This window comes from Strix aluco, chromosome 1, assembly GCF_031877795.1.
Source record: "Strix aluco isolate bStrAlu1 chromosome 1, bStrAlu1.hap1, whole genome shotgun sequence".
Classification (NCBI taxonomy): Eukaryota; Metazoa; Chordata; class Aves; order Strigiformes; family Strigidae; genus Strix; species Strix aluco.
The window spans coordinates 135,823,593-135,846,263 of record NC_133931.1 but is presented as its reverse complement, the minus strand read 5'-3'; the positions used below and the strand labels follow the sequence as shown (position 1 = coordinate 135,846,263).

Genomic DNA, 22,671 nt, shown 5'->3' with positions numbered 1-22,671 from the left:
TTGCGTTTGCTCTCAGTTCTTTCTCAAATGCCTTTGTCATACAAAATTGCTGAGAATGGGAGTAGGGTAGAGAAGTAAGCCAACTACTTGTGAATACTTGATATTTTTTATTTCATGGCTGGATGGGAAAGTTTTTTTGGGTGTTGGTGGTGATTATCAAAACAGGAAAAAAACCCCAGTGATTCAGACTAAAGCTTTTTATTCTTGGCTGTTTTTTTCTCTCTCTTAAACAAAATATAGTTGAATTTCAAAATGAAAAATTAGGATGAAAAGGTGAAAAACCTTGACTTTTCAAATAACACTTTTTAACAACAGAGATTTAGTCAAATATGTGACTTCTTTTGCTAGTAAAGAGGGGAGAGATTATTGTGTTTCAAATACTCTGTCAAAAATGCATTTTCAGCTTCTCAGAATTGTTTGTTGTTGTCTTCCACAAAAAGTTTAAGACTGAATCTGAAAAGGGATCGGCCAAGTTTGAGCTGACATTTTACAAAACGAATGGAAGTGCTTTATTTACATTACCTGAAATGCACCAGCAATGTGTTCCTAGCCCAAGGCATTTTGAAAAGTGCTTTATTCTGTTAGCGGCACTGTGATTTGACTGGGATACTTGCAGTAGGGGAGCCGCCAATATATGTGATGATGGCAATCTGTGAGCCATAATAATCTCATTACCGGGAAGAATTTTTTCCTATTGAGAAAGACAGTATTTTTCCATTTTTCTAGATTTAACTGAATCAGTTGAGACTTAAAGCACAGGTTGAAGAGGAGAATTTTTGTTTAGATAATTGAATGAATCTTCAAACAAAGGACCAAATTATGTAACTTTATATTACAGCAAAAAAAAAAAAAAGAAGACTAACAAAACTGATCGTCTCCCATGCTTTAAAAGCAGCTCAGACTTTGAATTTGGCTGTAAGGTGTTAACTGTATGTAATAACCTCTTAGATTACTTAAAGACCTCTGGTGGTTTTAAACAACTCTTTTGTGGGTACACCATTGGTAAGTGCAGTATGGTGCAGAGGTTCCACACTGGTAGAACTTGAAGCTATGAAGTCTAAGCACGTTGAGCTTCCTACCACGGTCTTGAAGGAATTATTTACAAGCACAGCCCCACAGAAATACAGACATGCTTCTTTCAGATTTCAGCTAGCTCATATTCAAGCCACACCTAGAAGCAACGAACACCCTGTGCTTTAACTCCACTGTGTGGGTTAGCAGGTCTCATCACTGCAGACGCTGTCTCATCTTGTTCTGAATACCCCAGTTACTCAAAAACTGTCTTATGGAAGCCCCCGGGATCAATCACCTGCTGTAACATATTATGATTTTGTATCAAAGCTTTAGCATGATTTTGTGGCTGAAAAGAGCTGTGGATAAAGGCTTTTGAACTGTAACTTGAAGTTTTATCTTCATTGGCTTATATCTGTCTGCAGACTTAACACAGGGTTCTCCTACCAATCTAGCTATATGGTATAGTTAAGACTATACCATTTAACAGATGGACAAAATCAAGCTTTAAGATTGTGATTTGCCCAAAGTTGTGCAGGCACTTGGTGGCGGAGTGAAATGATGAAACCTAGTTTGGTTTATTTATCTTTATTAGTTCCTGTTATTAAATAGTGGCTAATCACTTTTCATGACTTCTTGCCAGTGAATCCTGCTTCTGAGGACTAATGATGTATTTTTTGGGTTAAAGTAATTTTAATATCATATCTGTCCAGAGTCTACCTCTCTTCGACGTTCTATTGTTAGCGTATTGCTGAGCCACACAGAGAAATATGTACTCTTAGGAAACATACAGAGAAAATATAATTGACTGTAAAAAGGCTGTGATGTTTAACAGTTTTTCAACTGATGTTTAACAATTTTCAACATGACAGATGATAATTCTTTTTTCTGCTGTCTCTGGGGTACAAGGCTATATATTATTTGTAGGGTTTCTTTCTTTTCCCTTATGACTGTTAAGTTTTTATTTTGTGTTTTTGTTTACTATGACTTCATTGTTTTCAGATTTATCTTGACAATAGTAGTTCAAGAGGTGTGGTTAAAATAACGCCATTGCAAGCTGGCTCAATTTATTAAACCATAAATTCGAAGTAGTTTGGGAATTTAATTAAATGCTTATCTTTTTTTGACTTTCTTTTCATCAGATCCAAAAATAGTCAAAAAAAAGAGCACAAGAAGGAGAGACTCTATACCTATGTCTTTCCACCACAGGCCAAGTTTCAAGGTAGTTTATGTATCCTGCTTTCTTAAATGAAGGCTCTGACTGTTGCAATAATATTACTTGTACAAATAAAGAAAGAAACACCATTAGGACATGAACTCTTAGTAGCTATGAGGAAACATAGTTATATAAGTTAGGGACAAAATGTCAGCTTGAGCCTTCATTTAGAATTTCCTGGCTTCAGTCAGTTTATGTCTCTTGGGTGAGCTTGTATTTAATAGAGTACATGCAGTATTTAAGATCGGCTACAAGATTCAAGAAATTTTAAAGAGTAATGTTTAACCAATTATGTACTGTAATTTAATATTTTTAGGTAATGTGTGTGGATTGAAAGGGAGAATTCTGTACACAATGTGATGTCCATACTAATTTAAAAAAGGCAATGTAGCTGATAGCTGGCAATAATTGGCATAGGTCTTCAGTGATGATGCACATTATTACCTCAGATTAATAAGGACATACCAGAGCTCATTTGCTTTTATATATTTCTATTAATTTTCATTTTAAGCCCATACTCTTTTGACATCATTTACAGCTGAAAGCTGCAGGTAGGAATCAATTTCAATGTAATTTAAGGCTGCTGGCTGTTAGTCAGGGCCTCCATATGGCATAATAAGAGCTTATGACAAGTCATCTGTACAAACTGCAAATGTATTAGAAGTTTCTCAGCCACTTATTACTTCTGTCCAAGTCACGCATGCAGATCTGTTGGCCATTGTCCTTTTTCTGGCATCTGAACTGTCATGACTCCTATCTGCAGAAATTTGGTGAAACTTTACTTTCATTCAGTTGAAAACAATCACCTGGGCAGTAGACTTGGTTAGTGTCAACAAGCAGAGAAGACCTCAAAAAGTGTTGCAAATTAAAAGCTTGTTAAATAGTAGTTGTAGTAGGAGATAATCATAGTTCCCTTTTTTGCAGTGCTTTTCTATAGACAGACTTCAAAGATTTTTTAAAGAAAGGTAAGTTTTGAAATAGCCTTTTTAATGGTTAAATGACGAGGGACTGAAGTACTTTGTACTGGCCACCTTGTACCATAGGGCCAGTAAGCCTTTTGGGATTAGGTTCAGTGCCTTACTAAATGTGCTGTGAGGACTTGATTCTGTTCTTTTTTTATCTTATTTAGCCCTTGAATGTTTTATATGACAACCTCTTCCAACCCTCGTGACCCCGACTCTTTCCCCTGACTCAAAAAAAGAGTAAATATGTGGTGCTTCAAAGCAGAAGTGATATAGTTGAGATAAGGTATAAGAATGTGATCCAGGACATTAAATAATAATTAAAATGGCATTAGTTCTGTTCACAGGACTAACTGACTGGAATAAAGCATATCACCACATCCCTGTTCTTTCCATAAATGGTTTCATATTTTGTGTACCAATTTTTTACCCATTATATCTATTAAGATTATATACTTGAATTTAAATATTCAGTTCTGATGTCTAACAAAATAACATCACTAGTCCACAGAGAGAATCCTCTCTCTCTAGAGAGAGAAAAAATTTGGCCATAAGTTCTGCTAATGTTTGGATTTTATTTGTAAACTTTGAAAATTTAGCATCCATTAAGAGAAACTCTGTAAAATTTTATTTTACATTAGCAGCCAACAAGTTTCAGATTCACTCATTCTTTAAGTAAACAGCACAATAATTGAATTTTGTAGGAACTTTCTTGTCTTACAACCATGTGATAATATCATGGGTTTTGTGTTATAAAAGTGTGCTCCAAAACCATATGAAGCAATGAACATGGTGAATATATATAAAAGTGGTTTAGTATTTAGGGACAGATTCTCATTGTTACGTGTCACCATGAATATATATACACTGTATATGTTACTTAAGTTTGCATATGGGCTGCAGGGCTTTTAGAAGTATGTCTATTCTGAATGCTTACCACATTATTTGCCAAGAAAGTCACATGCACAGCTGAGAAAATACTGAAATGGGCATTTTCCCAAATTAAAAATTTATCTTGAAAAGTGCCCTTAGAAAAATTTTATGCAATCACCACAGAAATGCATTTAAGAGAGTACCAGTAGAGAAAAAAAGCCCTAGTTTGGAATTACAACACATTGTAAATAATTTTGTATATGTATTTCTATAATTCTCATGTATATGCTTATTCATTGGAACTGTGGAAATAAAATGCACAATTTTTTAGTTCATAAGAGATACTAAGTACAACACAGCTGTTACTTTTCTAATTTTAGAATATTTGCATAAGGCATTTGATTCTGATGACAATATTATGAAGAGTTCTCAGGACTCCTTTCATATAGAATACTTTTGCAAGAAAGAAGGAAAGACTCTTCTAAGGAAGTGAAGGACCTCATTCTAAAGCCTATGGATGGCAATGGAAAGATTGCGATTGATTTCACAGGGATTTGGATTTAGCCCAAAGTACATACAAAAGTTCATACAAATCAATGAACAGTCCAGGATTAAGACATTAGCCAATAATTTCCAAAGTGACTGTTGACTTTGTGCCTCTGTTATGACACATGGTATCCTGATTTCAATGAAGTTTTGAGTACACAGTGAAAATTAGGACCACTTTATGGAAATGTGAGTTGAAGACCCCATATTACTAGCCAGTTAAGAAAATTTTGTTCTTGGTTCTAACAAGAGTCTTGTAATACAGGATTTCTATGGCTGGCAAATCATCACATTATGTTATTAAATTGTAGGTTTCACAACCAATATAAAAGAAACTTGCTATGCTGCTTTTCTTCTTCTGTAATTTGTGGCATTAGTAGATAAGAAAAATAAAGTGCATTATATAGAGAGGTAGGTTTGAACAGATGTTCCAGAATGGTTGCAGGGGGGTAGGGGTGTTGAGGAAGGTAAAACTTTCCTTCCACTCAGATGTCTGTCTTGAATTTCTCACAGTTTTTGCAGACAGTTTGGCTTACTTCCAACATACATCGTTGCCTGTCTGGTATGAAGAATGCCATCTGTGGTGTATGGAAGTTCTTTCTTTAAAAGTGGCCTGCTAATTATTCTTCAGGCAGGTGTTACTAAAGTGAAGTCAGGTGTCAAGCATGGTATAACCTTTGAATTGCCTAAAATTGCCCTGTTCTTGTATGCTGTTCTTTCCCAAAAGAATAGAACAGAATAATTTAGAGAATTGAAATGTTGGTTGATACAGGATTGAGATGACTCATGCAGCAGTATATATTGTGGTGACACTAAAAAACTGAAAGTTAAATGATGTGGGTTGAATGAAGTGTATAAATTTTCCAAAACAGTAAACTGACTTTCTGTTCCTTTACATTTGCACTGCCATCTTGCAAAATGTTAAAAATCCTGATGCTCTCAGAAATATCAGACAGGATAAAAGGTGGCAGAAAGAATTTCCTTCTGTGCTTTAATAGACTAGGAGAGCTGTCTGCTGAAAAGAGCTGGAAGATGGCTGTGTTGTGTGAATGACACCTGCAAATTCTCACCTATATTCACTCTCCAAAACACTGGTACTTTAAAGCTTTTTGAAGATTAACAGGATGGTTAATGGGCCAGAATCAACACATGGGGGCTGCAGGCAGCCATTCAAGGGATCCATGAGCCCAGCTCAGAGAATAACCACTGCTGCTGCCTCTCTCATTTACAATAGTTAGCCTGCTCCTCTGTTCCTTACATGACATCAGTCCTCCCAACAGAAGATGAAAACTCATCACACTGAGCCAGATGTTACAACACTTCTCTCTCCCTAGCAGATGACTGTTGTTAGGAGCTGAGGGATTACCAGTATAAATGCAAGGCTTCCTATTTCCTATGCTGTTTTCAGAAGGTCTTTTGAATAAACAGTCCTTTTAATGAATGACATTGTTAGTGGTTTAAAAAAAATAAGGACGAGGAAAGCACAGGCACATTTACTCCTTTTGACAGTAAGACTGCATTGTTTGCTTTATCACTGATGAAAGTAACCCAACTTTCTCCCCAGCCTTATGCAGAACCCTTGACAGAATATTTACAATAGATGGATATGACACTGAGATAAAGAGCAGTCCTGCAAGTAACCGAGTATTTAGTGCTGTTACATTTCTGATCAACCCTGAGACATCTGGATGATTTTGAACTACCAGTCTTCTACTACGAAGAGCAGTTTTACTTTCATAAGGACTTCCTCTTGTGTTTTCAATATCATGCTTAGCCTCTGACTGACTTAGCATATTGCGATAATGAGATGTACACAAAGCACTGGCATGCAGCATTATTGAGATGATTTCCTTTTTGGCTCAGCCAGATTCCTGTTAAAAGTTATATGGACTCTTAAGAGACTAACAAAAGAAGAATTAAAGATTCAGCAATGGCACGAAGATAAGCATGATGAAGCTGGAGTTAGGATCTCATGAAATTAAAAGCAGACTTTGTATGAATACATTTATTGAAATATACTGTTGACATTTCATTACACAACAAAACCACAAACCCCTAAAACCCTTTCTTGGCCTGGGTTGAATACCTATCAAAATCCCAGTATTTACTTGGTAGAGTGGGTTCTCCATTAAATTTAGAGAATAGAGGCTTAGAGAAACACATTTTGATCAGAAAGAAAGGAAAACAAAACTGAAAATTGCACTGAAATTGTTCTTGTGCTGTAATGCATTGATGGCTAAAATCCATCCCATACCTGCACACATTATGGATTAAATGAGGATGAAGCCATAACTTTGTGACTGACTCCGTTGTACAATGGCTTTTTGAATGACTTTGTGAATATAGCATTTGACAGTTCAATACAGAGATTTATTTTAATTCTAGCAGGAGACTATAGTCTCCTAACATGTTTGCAAGATATGTACAAACACCTTCCACTGCCTCAGAATATCAGAAAATCATAACAGTATAAAAAAAGGCTTTTTCACAGAACAGTGCTTTTGGAGTCATCTTTGGTGAGTCTGACAAAGCTCTGAAGACCAAGGCAGATATAGGTTTCTCAGAAATTTTGACAGCAAAGGATTATATTATCATCCAGGTATTTAAATTGGCATCCAAAGAATCATGCTGAAACATATATGCAGCTTTATGCAAACCATAAGCACCTATTATCCCTATTTTTGCCTATCACTGCTATGCAGCTCTCCCTGAGGTGAAGCTTCACAGCTGTGTAACAATTCAGAGAGTGACAACGGAAGAAGTGAATGTGAATAATGACCTATCTAACCACAACTGCAGTTTGCTTACTTAGCACCGCTTTGATTACTGCAATTACACAAACTGGGTCTTAATTGGGACACTGGATTTCACTGTATTACAATTTCTCCTATCTGGAAGGAAAACAGTGCGTGGATTTTTTTTTTTTTTTTTTTTAAATGAATTGGGATGCCAAACATGATTGCAACAGTTATTATATAAAATACAATTTGTGATTTTTAGTAATGATGGATTGGCAGATATGTCTCATTTCAACTGAGTAATGGCAAATTCATCTCTCAAATGCAAAGAAAGGATGACAATGTATGGAAAAAAATTCATCAGCTCAGTTTCCACACTGATCTTCTCCAATTCAAGTACAAGCATGTCCTAAACTGGCATAAAACATGAGATTTCATTTTACAAGTGATGCTGTGATGCTCAAGGCAATAAGGATATCTTATTTTTGAGGACATTTAAGATCTTTTTGTGTGTGTTTGTGAGTTACAAAATCAAATGAAGACTTAGTGACGTATCTGAGATTAAATCAAATTATTCCTCTGAATTTAATTAACCTGATTCATCAGAAATCTTCATAGATTATATCTATTATATCTATGATATATCTATGATCATAGACTACTCAATCTGTTAACTTTTTGGAAAATGTAATTCTTGCTCTGTGGAAAGTTTGATATTTTAAATTAGTTTTCACCCTGAATCAAGTTGAAAAATGTGACTGATCATAACAAAATCATCAACAAAGAAAACATTTACAAACCGAAATTGAAACTTATAGAGAACATATATATATATCTAAAAATGTTCTGAGTTAGAATGCTACTTTCACACTTCGTTTTTTGTTTAAATTAGAAAATTGATAAAATTTTGGTTTGTCTTCACACTCTAGCAGTGGTTTAGGCATCCTGCAGAGGTGCAATTCAGAAAAACAAAATTAGATTAAGTACTTAAGTGAGCAATGAAACAATTCAGAGAATTTCAGTTGCTAAAATAGCCAAGAAAAATAATGTAGAGATTATTCCCCTTCTCATCTGGCCAAAAAAGAAAACTCTCAGCTTCTGAAATGCCAGTTGGCATAAGGTCCAAGACACTTTTAACATGATAATGTCAGTAAGACGTCTGTGGAGGAAGTTTATGTAGGAACATGCTTCACTGGAGCAGAATAACTGGATATGACAGATATCAACATTTTACACACTATTTGATAGTGGTAGTTCAGAATTACACACCAAATGTCTCACTGCAGATCTTAATGTCAGCTACAGTATTGTAATGCTAAAGCAAATACAGATCTGTATGTGATCATTACATCTAGCATCTAGCAGAGAAAAAAAAAAAAAAGAAACCCACAGAAAAAAGGGAACGAATCCTCTACGGAGCCTTTTCATTGACAATTTTCTTTTGTCACTACATTAGAGTAAATTCCAGGGTTTGCTCAGGTTGAAAGGTAAAAAGCTGAGAAAATATAAAGGCAAAAAAATACTGAGAGCTAAACTGGAGACATAAATCAACAAGATTTTCAAATTCCTTTAGCTTTGTGACAACACCCAGACTCCAAAGATACACCCATATTCAGAGGCATTTCTCAAAGAGAGTCTGAAGTTAATATTAACTTTCTTTGAATTCTGAAGAGCTGGTAGAGGAAAGCCTCTGTTTATTCTTCATCTCCCTACTTCCCATCCCATCCCTTCCTCTCACTGCATTCCAAATCCAAAGATACACCTCTCCATGGCCGAAAAGAAAGGACTAATGATGTTACAGAAATGGTTCAAACATGTCAACAGCAGTTTTACTGACTGAGAACTGTGGTCTAAAATCTTCACCAATTTACAAGTAACTATACAGAGTTGTGAGGTCAATGTAATTTTTTTAAAAAACCTGAAGAGTGCAAAATAATGGATTTCATAAATTGTATTGCTTTATTCAGATTGACTATTCAGATTTTGCTAGATTTTGTAAACTTTTAAGAATGAACATGCATTCCCCAGGTAGCTCATCAGTCTCTTAAAAGCTTGAGAGATGATTCATGTCAAAATTATGGAGTTGATTCATTGCAAACGTACTCTAAGTAAACAGAACTGACCTTGGTAGTTGCATCTGGACTCTTGCAAATCTTTTTCTAATTTTCAACTATTTTGTCTTGAAAAATTGCAATAAAAAAACCCCACAAACCCCTAAGCATCCCCCAAAACACTACACATACAAATCTTACTTTCCTGATTGGGCTTTGGCTCAGATACTAAACCAGTAAGTTTCAGAACAGGTAAACAGCACAGCAAAGAAAAACTTAACAGACATCTTGATCACAGCTGCTGTGTAAGTTACTCTGTAACACTGGAAGGATTCCCCACAACTAAATATCAGGGAATACATTCCATACTTATGACATACAAATTTGAAGCCTATTTCATTCCCTGAACATAAAAAGAGATTAGAAACATTCATGAATATATGGAGAGCTAAATTTTGGAACTAGTATGAAGGAGGAAAAAATAGGCATTTCATTAGTGAATTCTGTAGTGGATAGTCTTTTTTTTCCCCTCAAAGTGATGTGTATGCATAAATGAAATTTCATTTATCTTTCAATTTATATTCCTCATATAAAAAAGAAAAAAAAGAAAGAAAAAAGCTTTTGTTCTGGTAAAATGTAACATATATATTGCTTATAATTTGATTAATCATACTCATTTCAATCATTTATTTTATTAAATAACTTTTAGAGTTGTTCTTGCTTTTCATACTATATTAAAAAGTGTGTGGCATGAAATGAACTTCAAGCTTGCAAAATGAAAAGCACTCAAAGATTGAAAACTTTTATCCTTAAGCATAACAGACAGTTTTAGTGATTATGCATTTAATTACCTCACCATATGCTACCTTGTACCAGGCCTTTAACTAGATTTTTCCTCTAGATTTCAAATAATCCAGAATTTTTGGGGTTTCTACGAATTTTCACTTGCTTGCCTTCCTTTAATGTTTTTTTTCATAACATTCCTTCCCCCCCAATTATTTGCAGATTTTGTGGTATTTATTAATTAGTTTTTGCTCTGGTTTTAATTTTTCTTCAGTCCAAATTTCAGCTTTTAGTTGTTTCTGAAATCTAGAGCTAACAGCTTCAGTTAATTACCTTCTGAAAGGGAAACTTGATTAAAAAGGGCCTGCAACTTCTGTCTTTATCTGATTGCTGATTAGGGAAGAAGCTATTTAGGTCAGTAGGAGTGCAGCTAGTAGGTATTTTGACTATTATAGAGCCAGCTGGGGTGTGAAAAGCATGCTGGAATGTCTCCAGGTAGGATGGGATTACACAATATTTTAAGGTTGGTTCCTCACCATGTGACAGACAAATTACCTGGTGTGCATCGAAAGTACTGGAGCAATAAAGGTTTGGGCTGTGGGGAGCACTTGGTGCTTCTTCTTGGGGTGGTCTCATAGTGGGAGGTGTGCATTGCAGAGGTCCTTAGGCACTGGGTGAGGGAGTAAGTGTGTGACTATATCTTCAAGGATGACAAGCAGGTGATGGACAGGGTCTTCACAAAGTCCCTGGAGCAGCATGAGCATCAGCTGTAGGACGTAACAAAGGAAGGAGAGTAAGAGGCTCTTTGTGTATGAGTGGTGGATGGAGACTCCCTGGGTGGAGGAAGCTGGCAGCTTGTGACTCTGGGCAGCAGGAGAAGGGCTCCTTCTTTGCCCTCAGACCTGAATTTGCAGCACTGATGCCGTGGCTCCAGGTCAAGGAAGGGGAACAAACTCTACTGAGGGGGGAGCACCAGCTCTGGAGTGGCAGGGGAGAGTGGCTGTAGACTCCCTTCGGGGGGTGGTGGGGTGGCAGTGTTCATCTCCTACCAGGTATACGGGCACAGAGGCTTCTTGACTGCCAGAGTCACAGGTAACTTATTAGAAGAAAAAAAATGGATTTCCATGTTTCCAAAGGTGTTCTACCACCTTTGGTGGCTAAGCATTTTACTCTTTTAATTTTGTTCAAATGCATTAATTGCACTCAACATTTATAAATTACTGTAGTTTACTTAAAGGAGTCATCCACAGAAAATAATCTCTCCCTCAAGGACTAGGGATTTTCAGGCTAGGGAGAAATAGAAAGTATGTAACTTTCCTAGGAAAAATAAATTATTCCTCATGATAAAAATAGTTGATTTAAGGCCAGATGATGCTTGAAGACCTCAAGCTTTAAAATATTACCCAGTGATTTTTATCAAGTACATCTGCTGCCGGTACTAGAATATATCTTTAAAAAGATGTTCAGTGTCAATTTATGGCAACTGTTTTTATGTTGAAGTTCAGCTATATGTGCATAATCTTTATAATTCTGTATGATTGTTCTTTGTGATAAAAAAAAAAAAAAATCAGTGTTTTGGTTAGTCTTGCTTGAATGGTGGTACTGCCTATGCTTCCACTCAGAAATGACCCAAATGATTCCTGCCTGTACACATGCAGTAAAGTGGTAGCATGTGCTACAGGTCATGTCATGAGATTTCATGATTTTGGATCTACCTCATGTTGATATTCATATGTTCCTAATTCAAAAACATGAAAGAGACTATTCTGGTGACAACAAATAAACAGTTACAATCAGTGGTCAGATAGGTCAAAGATCTATTAAATAGGTTATAACATGTCTGATCAAATGATCCTGATGTACAAGATATCTATCCTGAATCTGAGGTTGTAACCTATTTAATGCTGACATACCACGTAGGTTACAGCATGCAGCAACTTGAACCCTAGTGTTCCTAATAAATCAAACTAAAATAAGATTTTCAGAAATAAAAGTGCAAGAAATTACACAGCAGAGCATGCCAAATAAAATTTGGAAACACTCACAACAGGTGGGCAGGCTAGTCTTCTAAAGTTACTTGATATGCTTGCCATGAAGATGGAATTTATTTTTCCAGTAACTCCCATCCCATCCCCTCTCCCACCAAAAAAACAAAACACATTTTTCTCAGTAGGAACAAAAGGTTAAAGTATTTCAAGAGCAGAAAATGCTGAAAAAATAATACAAAAATACCCTTTAAAAGTTTCTGCCTTATTCTTCAGCCTGCCTGAGTAGCCTGATGACTGCTTCCTGACTCATTAAGCAGCTGTGTTGTCTGCATCAGAACTGGGTATGAGCAAGTCAGATGGTGTGGGGCTACTCACTGCTTAAAAGCAGTTTCTTGGAGCTGTTTCAGGTTGTGCAGAGATAAGCAGCCCAAAAAGACAACTTCAGGGAGTGCCAATAACTGGCCTAATTAAAAGTTCACTTCTTAAGCAGATTGGTAGCTGAACACCCAGTAGGTGGGGCAGCCTAGTAGCCCACCCATGGGCAGCTGAACAGCCCAGGCAATAAGGCACACAGAGGATGAACAATCATTTAATCAGACAACATGCCTGTTTCTTGACAAATCTTTCTACAGAGCTTAGGCAAGAGATACCAAGATAAGTCTGATGTTCTGAAATTCCCAAGCTTTCCTCAACAGGGTAGAGTCTAGACTAACATGTCATCCTGATCGTCCATTCTGTTGTGAATGTCTGTCTTGACTTCAGTCCAGAATAATTCAAGCCAGTTTTAGCATTTTGTTTTGTTGGACTATTTTTTTCTGCTGATGGAGCATGATAAAATGGCTCAGCACAGTGTCTAATGACCATCAGGGCTTGCACAAGGAAAGCGCTGAGAGTGCACATCATGCAGCTGGAAGTGGGGGAGGGCTGAAACCACTCCTTAGGCACTCTTGGGAACTTCTTGCCATTACAGCGCTGTTCAAGAAGGCTAACATGCAAACATGTTAGAGGGCTTTCTGCTTGTGATTGGCTCCCCAGAATCAGTCAGAGTTTCAGGATGAACCTCCCTGCCTGTCTTCTTTGCAGTCAGCATAGTAACCACACCAAAAGGGTTTTCTATCTCTAACATTGTTTTATTAGAATAGAAATTAAACCAAAGTAACTTCTGAAATACAGACAATGGAGGTTTTTCTGTTTGAGGACTAATAAAAATAGAGCATGAAAGCAAATTCCCCTGTCGCTCACTGTGTCCTAATAGGGTGAGCCATTGCCTTCAGATCTTGTATGTCTCATCTTGCAATCTCATCTGGTTTTCTGGGTTGCAGCAACCTCTGCAAAGCTCCTCTGGTCTCCAGGAGAACCTCCCTCCTGCAGTTCTGAGCCACTGTTGTCCTTTTCCTGATCAGGCCCATGCCTCCTCATCTCATGCTACATCTTTCATCTGCTACACTTCTTGAACTATCCCCTCCTGGCTTCCTTGCAGCCTGATGGTCCCTTGTGAGCACCATCTTCTTCTCTTTTCAGAAGATGCCCCATGAGCCCATTCATGTGTGACAGCTAGAACATGGAGTACCAGGGAGCTTTCCTGTCGAGCTGAAACCCATCTATAAAACGCAGTATGTAACATATACAGTTATGTGAATAGGCAAATAAAAGTAAAAGCTTCCATCCTGCTAGAGACCGGGCTTCCAGAAAAAAGGAACTTTTTCAAAGGTGGTTACTGAAGTGCTGATGTAAAGGAAGCATCAACTGTTTGGATGTAGTTGCATGCTGACATATGATAGCCTGCTGAAGCCATATTTTTGGCAAATGCACAGGAGGCGGTGACTCCATGAGCTGTTCAGTTGATCTAATAACTTACTGCTGCTGAAATGAAGAAGTCCTGTTTCCACCTCATTCTCTCATCTCTGGTTTTTAGCTACGTGGACCTGTCCTCTTTCTCCTGGGCTTTTATGCCAACTTCTGCACTTCTTGGACCCTCTCATGGGCCACTTGGCTCACTAGAGCAGCAGAAAAATGTAAAGCTATTTCTTTTCTGGCTTAATTTCTTGCTATGTGAGTTTGTGAGGTAAATCAACTCATGGAGGAATCCTGTCAGCCTCTGTGCCAGGGCAAGGTAAATGGTGGAGAAAGCCTGTTAGAAGTAAGGAGGGAGAGAGCAGTACTACCCACCCATTTTCCAGCAGAAAGTCAACATCTGGCTCAGCTAAGTAGGGGACCAAAGTCTCAGGTGTAGATGATTTCCCTGGCCAATACACTAGGGGACAGAAGGCAGATGATAAGGAATTTTAAGAATAAAAAAAATATTTTCTCCTTTCAGAGAAAGGAAAAAGATATCAGACATATTACTGGGTTTAAAAAAGACCCAAACCTGCTATAGGATCAAGAATAGATGCTAATAACAAATAAACATAGAGGATAAAGTTCTAAGACTAGTATGTACGTTTATCACAGTAAGTTTCCCCAACAGACTGCATGAAGAATGTATTATTTTCTCTGGACATCTTGGCAACCCTTGAACAAATAGATTTTGTTAGCAAGTTGCACTGAATTAAATAATTTAGAATGATCATATATGAACACTTTTCTACGGTTAGCAGTCCTGCATAGAAATGGAAAGTTGGCAGTAAGTGGCTAAGTGCATGGCATGACATTAACATGCAGAACATCCCTGTCTTCAGGCTTCTGGAGTCAGTATTATCCTGTTATTAAGAATTATGTATTAACACATAGCTTGTATAATCTGAACAAAGAAACACTTGAAAAAAATTTTTTTAAAAGGTACTGTATGATGTAGGGTTTATCACTGGCAAAGACAATGTTCAAACTATTTCATAATAACAGTTTTATAATAACACTGATACATTTGGTGCTCCCCTAATGACATCCATTGCCAAGCGTGAATATAGGTGCTGAATACCTGGAGTAGTGATACAAAAAAATTGACATCTGCTCACCACAATGCACTCATTTAAAGTGTTTCTATATTCAAAGATACTACAACATAAATAAATCATACTAAGCCCAGCTCAGTTCTGGATATGATTCAGTTTGCTGTGAGTAATTGCCAAGGCAGACTATATTGCCCATCCCAATTTCAACTTGCCTTAATTCCCATTATGAGTTTATTATTTAGTGCTGGTTTAGTTCTCAGAGAGACCCAAACAGGAAGCGTCTGGGCGTTCTCTGTTCATGAAGTGGGTGGGATGGAGTTCTTTAGAGAAAACAAAATATGATCCACCTACAGATCATGTTAGGCCAGCTCCCCAATTTCCTCTAAGTAGAATACAGGCTTTTGTTGCCTTAGTTACTGGAATGATCTACTAGTCAACAGCAGAATCCCAGTCTCCAGACAGAACATCCTTCTGCATTTTTGATGGTAATGTAGGATGGGAAATAGCTAGTTTTCTATTTTTTTATTGTAAAAAGGAAAAAAAAAAAAAAGTAGGTTATTTAACTCTTTGCAGAAAAAATAATAATAAAAAAAAATCCAACTCTCGCAAAAAAAAATCTGCAAGGTCACTGAATGGAGTGAGCATTGCCTGGTAGAGGGTTAGAATTTCCACTAAAGCAATGTTCCCGGATGCTTTATTTTCTATGCCTTTCTTAAAAAAGAAGTGAGTGAGCACTGGAAACTGCATGCTAAATTTCAAGACTTAAATAGACAACAGCAGCTACATTTGTAGAGCCAGATTTCTGAAGCTTGTCTAAAACTCATAGATGCTCCAGATAGGATTTAAAATTGTTCTTCTCACCAGAGGGGTAGCTACTGTAGTGCTATCATCTATTCTTCCTTGGACACAGAAGCTGGAAAACACACCCCTTTGTTTCTGCTGTGAGGCATAAAGTCCAAATTCTTTGATTTTGAAAAACAGAATTTCAGTATGCTGATACTTGGGTGATAATTTACACTGAAATGGGGGTCCAAAATAATAATTTTTAAGAAAGTATAGAGTCACCAAAAAATGGTGGATTTTCTTCTTTCCCAGAATGCTGTGATATGAGGTAGTAGTTCTATGGCACCTGAAATGTATCTCACCTTGTGCAGCCATAGACTCCTTTGCCCTGCTAATCATTCTTCTCACCCCAGAGTGGTCCCCAGATACTGTTAACTGATAATATTTTTTTTTTGGTGGGATTAAGTTTTGGTCATTTTAACTCTGCAAGCTGATAGTGGAGCAAGATGAACACCAGCACCAGAGCAATGAAGGTCTCAGAGTGGCCTGCTGGGATGGATGGTGTGGCTGAGGTTAAGGGGAGTTCAAGGAGCTTGAATGTGAGTAACACCATAGAAATACTTAGGCTAATCTGAATGAAAAAGCAAACATTTTCTACCATATGTCATTGCCTGCAATGAAGATCTAGTCAGAATGCTGTTGATTTTTTGAGTAAATTTGGAATTTTCATTTAGATTAATTCTGATTTGAGAAGTTAATAACTAGAGTTCTAGAAGGATCTTGGATTACTGTAAAGCAACACTGGAGTTGAGAACATTAGGATGCCATTTTAAATTTTTACTTAGTGTAAACTATAAATATTAAGAGAGTTCCCAAATCTATTTCACCATTAATGCCATTTTAAAACACTTGTGCCTTCTTCAGCTTAAAGTAAAATATTTTTATTGATACTTCCAGTAATTTTCTGACATTCATGCATTACAGTATTGTTACATTATTCAAACTGCAGAATATTGTTTAAACCAACCCCCCTGCTGTTGTTTAAATGGCAATATGTTTAATACTAACATCACAAATGTGCATTACTCCAATTATTTTCATGTAAATTTCTACATATTTTTCTTTTCTAAACAAACTTCAGCTGAAATTACCTGTCATAGTTCCTTCCCAAAACTAAGGGTTGATTCAAAGTAGAAGGTGTTTTTTTTTAATTTAATGACTGGCAGGATTTAAATTGTGGCAAGATCCTTTACAGCAGGATTTACAGTCCATTTCTTCTGCAAAGACTGTAAGTGGAACTGAACATTTGAGATGAAGGGGTTGTTGGGACATTGTGTTATTTTATTTCTGGCTAATCTATTTTATCACAAAACTTATTATTTGTACTTACGCCAAACCTCTCAAGTGTGATTGACAAACATTTGACTGGGAAATGCATGCTCCTGAGCTTCAGACTGAAGGCCTGAATGCATGAATCCTGTCCTTATTCCCATTTCTAAAAGTCATTTTCTACAAAGGTATAGCGTACATTTGTTTTCACCATTTCTTTGTGTTTCCCTAGTTTTTATTCCTTTGCAAATGAAAGCATAATAGATGGCTTTGGAGGCTACCTTCAGTATAGTCACGTTAACTGGAGCTACATAAAACTGAGCCGTGATAAGCCCTTCTGAAAGTTTAAAAAAACACAAACTTTTAATGAAAAGAGTGCTGGACTGAGCCATACAGCTGAACAAAGGAGCCAACCAGCACACCTCAGCTTGTTTCTCAAAGACCTTAACATTTTAATTTTCTAAAATTGTGCTTTTTATGCAGAAGTCAAAACCTGAGCCACCTTTTTTTGGGCACGGAAACCTGTGTAAAAGTGAAAAAAGGACAGCTTGAGCTCTGCCGCTTAGAGATTTTTGAAGGTGAGAAGGGAACTGGGCCATGCACTGGGTAGGTGTGCGAGGACTTTCTCCTCGCTCCCAGAAGTGGGTCATGAAAGTGATGACACATCAAAAAAAAAAAAAAAAAAAATCCCCAAACCCAACCCACCAAGAAAACCTCTGAAGCAGACGATTCAACGAGAAATAAAAAACCTGAGGTTTTCCCCAGGGCCGCCTTCAGCCCCTCAGCGTCACGGCGAGCCGAAGTAAGGCCGTGGGGCGCAGTTAAAAGCCCGAGCGCCGCGCCCGGGAGCGGGAGGGGGCGCGGGCGCAGCGGCGGTGCGCGGAGGGAGGGCGGGCCCCGCCCCGCCGGTCCGGCCCCGCCGGTCGCGCACCTGCGGCCGGGCCGTGGGCAGCCGGGCCATGGGTGGCCCGCGGGCCACCGCGCCGGGGCAGCAGCTCCGCGCCCTCTTCTACGCGCTGCCGCCCGGCGAGAGCTCCTTCCGCACGGTGGAGGAGGTGCCCGACTACGTGGAGAAGGTGAGTCCCCTCCCCTCCTCCGCGGCATCCTTCGCCGCACACCCAGCCCCCCCGCGGCTGCCGCCTGCCCGCCCGCCTTCAGAAGCGGCAGGCGGCCCAAGGAGACTGTCCGCGAAAGGGTACCTAGATGAAGGTTAAATACCTTGACTTTCTCTGACCGCTTTCGCTCCTGGGCTGTCTGTCTGCAAGCTGCCTGTGTAACCGTGCGGTCGGTTTTAATGTATTTTAAATGAAGGCTCGGATGCTTCCGCCTGATACCAGGAGCTAAAGGTTTTCAGAGAAGCACCCCAGGTGTCTGAGGGTTGATGCTAACCATTGTTCAGCTTGTCGGTGCTGCTGACAGTGCTGCTGTCGGTGACAGCAAACTGAACTGAGTAAGCTAGAAAACGATACAGTGTTTGGCTGTTATGGTTCTTAAAGCAAGCAAAAAGGCAGGTCGCTTTACGCCCTTAAGGTGAGTGCTATGAGCTCGGTCAAAGAAAGAGAAATAAAAACTTCTGTTTAAAATAAAAAATAAAGATTAAGAGAATTGAGAACAAATATTTGGTTGGGACAGTGCCATCTCCTAAAGCTCCAAGGCAAGAGTACAGAGGTCAGGGGTGAGAACTCCCTTGTCAGCAGGCAGCAGCATATCCCTCCCTCCCTCCCCGTCTGCCCTGCCCGTTTATCTGCTTCCATGGAGGTACCTTTGCTCCCTTCTGTCCTACCTATTGCACATATCTTGGCACCCAGCTCCTGCTGAACCTGGAACCGATATGAGCTTTTCATGGAGACAGCAGATAAACACTATTTTGCTCTTGTCAAAGTAAATTCAGTCCAGCTTCACTGAAGGTCCACACTTTATAGGGGTGCTGGTAGCTCTGGCTAGCTCCTCTGCCAGGTGCTTGGACTGCTGTGCAGCAGCTGCTATTGGGCTGTAATGGGGGTCCTGGGTTGCGCAGAGCAGTGCAACACAGCAGCTTTCTGGGAATTGTAATATGCAGCAAACATTGCCCTTTTGGGTGGTGTAAGCAGACAGCTGCTGCAAACCCAGCCTGTGCATGCAGCGTCTGGTCAATGGACTGCTTTCCTCAGAGGCATTTTGCAACTAAGCTGTAGTGTCATGACTGAGGAAGACTGTCTACAGCTTGACAGTTTTGCCTGGTCTCTGCCAGTCACCTGATCTCTCCTTCCAGCTTTATCTGTTGCATATCTCAGTCCCATTTACTGTTCCTGCGTTTCATTTACTTTCACATATCATTCACTTTCTTGCCAGCAGCATCCCTTAACATGCCTGACCTTTCTTCTCCCATGTAGACCTGTGCAATATTCAGCTCAGACCTTGGTGAAACCTGGAATTTCTTTTACTGGACACACAGCTGTAAAAGTTTGCGGAAGGATTCTTAATACTTCTTTGCATTGTAAAAGTGCCTTCAGGCTTCTGCTGTTGTAGAGCATCGTGATAAGTTTGTAAGGGAATATATACCTCACAAAAAAAAAAAAAATACACTAAAAGTTTCCCATTACAATTCTACTTTCCTGAAGTCTTTTAGTGGTATAACTCTTAACTGTATGGCTTTGGTCTGAGCTTAGGCAGTGTTCACACCTCTTCTTCTGGCCATGTGTTTGTGGGCAGAAGGTAACTACCTACATTCCCTCTCCAGCTGCTTTTCACTGTTGTTTATTTGACCTACTAGTCTGGAGCTTCTCGGTGACTGTGTAGGGAACAATTGCAAGAGCAGCAGATCCACTGGATTCAGCAGGGCTAGATTTAATAGTGACATGAGTGGTAACCCCTTGAATTGGTACAAAGACAGAAGCAGATGTCTGAGCTCAGCCCCACACAACAAAAAATTTCTAGTGTGGAGCTGATAATAAACGAAGGCCTCAGCTCACATAATTCACTCTAAAAGACAGTAACAATAATGTGGGTGTAAAACAAACTACTGATTACATCAGTGTCTCCTAAACAGTTTTGGGTTGGTTTTTTGTTTGTTTTTTTTTTTTTTTTTCTGAGACACCATATAGAAGTGTCATTTAGATCTTGGCACTGTGATCTCGTGCGTATCAGATGGATGAGGGTATTTCTAGTACCTTAGATCACATGGCTACAGCTGTGGGGATATGCACTTTCCAACATTGGGCAGGTGGCAGAACCTTCTAATTCACTCAAATATTCATGTTTTTGGTGGTCTGCAAAATTGAGCACTTTGGTGATTTCCAAAATATATGCACTTCATAGAAGTAGCTCCTATGAGCAAGTCAGGTGTACTGTTACATCTGGGCAGCAAATGACAGCAGTGGGTGAAGCAGCTCTGATTTTGAGAACTTGTGTGGTGTACTTTCTGGCTGTGGTTATATTACTTCCATTTCAGAGGCAGGACAGCTCACAGTCCCTGCGTCATGCTCTGTATATTGGCAGAGCTGTACATGAAGGCCCCAAGTCCTGTTTAAAACATGAGCTAATCAGCTACCAGTGAGTAGTAGCAAAGCTCTGCAGCAGTGCCCAGGGAAAAGTCACCCTTCCAGCTAATCTCCAGAATTCTGGGAGAAGGGGTCCAAATCCTGGAGTTTTTGTCCTGTAGAATTTGAAACCCTTGATTTTGCCTTATTTCTAGGAGGAGAAGGGAAAGTATAAGTCAATTTTCTTTCTCTAGGGCAGAACATCCTGATGCTTACAATGTATACCGATGCTTACCCTGTCCTTTCATGAGCATCCTCTTTGCTGTGGATATAAGATTATGCTCCGCATGCTCTGTTTTTCTGATTTTCCCATAATTTACAGATGGGCAGATGGAGTGCTGCTTTTTGCCAAAACCAGGACATTGCCCAATATAGTTTTCTTGAACAACTTCACTTTGCCCCTTGCTACGTTCTGATATTATCACTTTTGCTCAGTAAAGACTTTCATGAGTCAGACTTAGGAAGAGAGCGCAGTGTTCCTCCTGCCAAGAGCCCCAAAATGAAAGCTTTAAATTTAATAATCACTGTTTTTCTATTTACTCTCTGCTTTTGAGAGCCAGCCTAAAGATTAAGTTCACATTTACGCTCAATTCATGTTTTAGGCTTTACTTCTAAATAATGAGGCACAGAACTTTTGCATTTAGTTTTAGATGAAAGTTGAGATTCTTATGTTATAAGGGCCTGGGACTTTAAGAAAACAGAAACTTTCAAGTCTTGCAATAAAACCATGAATTTATGCTGAGTTTCAACTTAGAATATTATTTTTTGCAACTGTATGAAGCAGCAACTGATTTTAAATGGTCCTTTGCATTCTGTAAGAGTTGATTACCTATAAAGGAACCCCTCTTATTCAGTGCTCAGAGCTTTCAAGGTATGGATCAGTTATTCAAGTAAACCACAAGCTAATGCAAACCTCCATTAAGTATTATTGGTGATGGGTGAAGAGAAAGAAACTGGAAACAGAGAGAGTAAAACATGTCTAGACCAGAAGATATCAAAAGGATCCAGCTTCTGTCTCTGTCATGTGATGCCAACAATGGCTATTTCTTAACTTTGTGCCATTTTGTTTGTAGGGGCAATCCTTGGAAACTTTTTTTTGTTGTCTTACTGACTGTCTCCTTTTTTTCTGAATTATTTGCATTATCCTTCTACTGTCTTACATTTCATCCTTAGACTGTAGGCTGCTTGGGACAAGGAGTGCCTTTCCCTTCTGTTTGTATAGCATCTAACATGGTACAACCCTGCTCCATGACAATAGCTCTTAGGTGTTACAGTCACATAAATAATACATACTAGTCTTGACATAGTTGATCTCTTTGATCTGCTTTGGACAATGCTTAATGTGGGTGTGTGGGAGAGAGGTTGTAATTTCTTAGATACTAAGAGGTATGCCATAAATCTTTCCTTTTGCAAGCTCCTTGATGGGCAGGAGGTTAAGGCTGTGTCAATGTTTCTCTATCCTCTTTGCTATGACACTCCCTATTTGTGAGTCAAAAAGTGCTGTCAAATGCTTGACTCTCTCACAGCTTCATAGTGGGAAGAAAATATTTAATGAAGTCAGTGGGAAAGAAGTTATATTAGTGTATATTAGTATAAAGTCAAGTATTTTAACCATTTCAGAGGTTACTAGGTAAGGTGAATCACCACATAGAATACAGGCATCATATATTTCCTGTTCACTATTTTCATTTCCTGAATGAAGCATCCCATTTTTTTTGTCCTGAGCCCATTCAATTTGCTGTGCAGCTTCTGATGTTCCATAACTTCAAACTGCCTGTAGTCTCTGCTTAGACCTGGTTCCTAATATTGTGGTCAAGTATTTCTTAGTTGTTCTTAATAAGACCCTTTTTATCTCTTCTGGAATATACAGCTGTGGTCATCAACCTTTGTTTGAGAAGTCAGGAATATGTTCTTTAGTTATATCAATTAACAAAAAGCACATTAAAAGTCTTGTCTACTTAGAAATTAAGCAGCTAGAGCAT

General features: G+C 38.6%; 1 protein-coding gene across 6 annotated transcripts in view; it reads left to right on the top strand.

Moving 5' to 3' along the window:
- The first annotated feature begins 17,734 nt into the window (after positions 1-17,734).
- AGMO (alkylglycerol monooxygenase) overlaps positions 17,735-22,671 on the top strand; it is a 193,764-nt gene continuing 188,827 nt past the window's right edge. For 3 of the 6 annotated variants that reach the window (XR_012626257.1, XM_074849157.1, XM_074849148.1), the window contains exon 1: positions 17,737-18,247. Coding sequence is in view for 5 of the 6 variants with exons in the window: in XM_074849157.1 (XP_074705258.1) it covers positions 18,131-18,247 (117 nt within the window). In the remaining variant the exon portion in view is untranslated. Of the gene's footprint in view, positions 18,248-22,671 lie in introns of all 6 variants that reach the window. The other 3 variants (XM_074849166.1, XM_074849174.1, XM_074849143.1) reach the window with 3 other exon arrangements.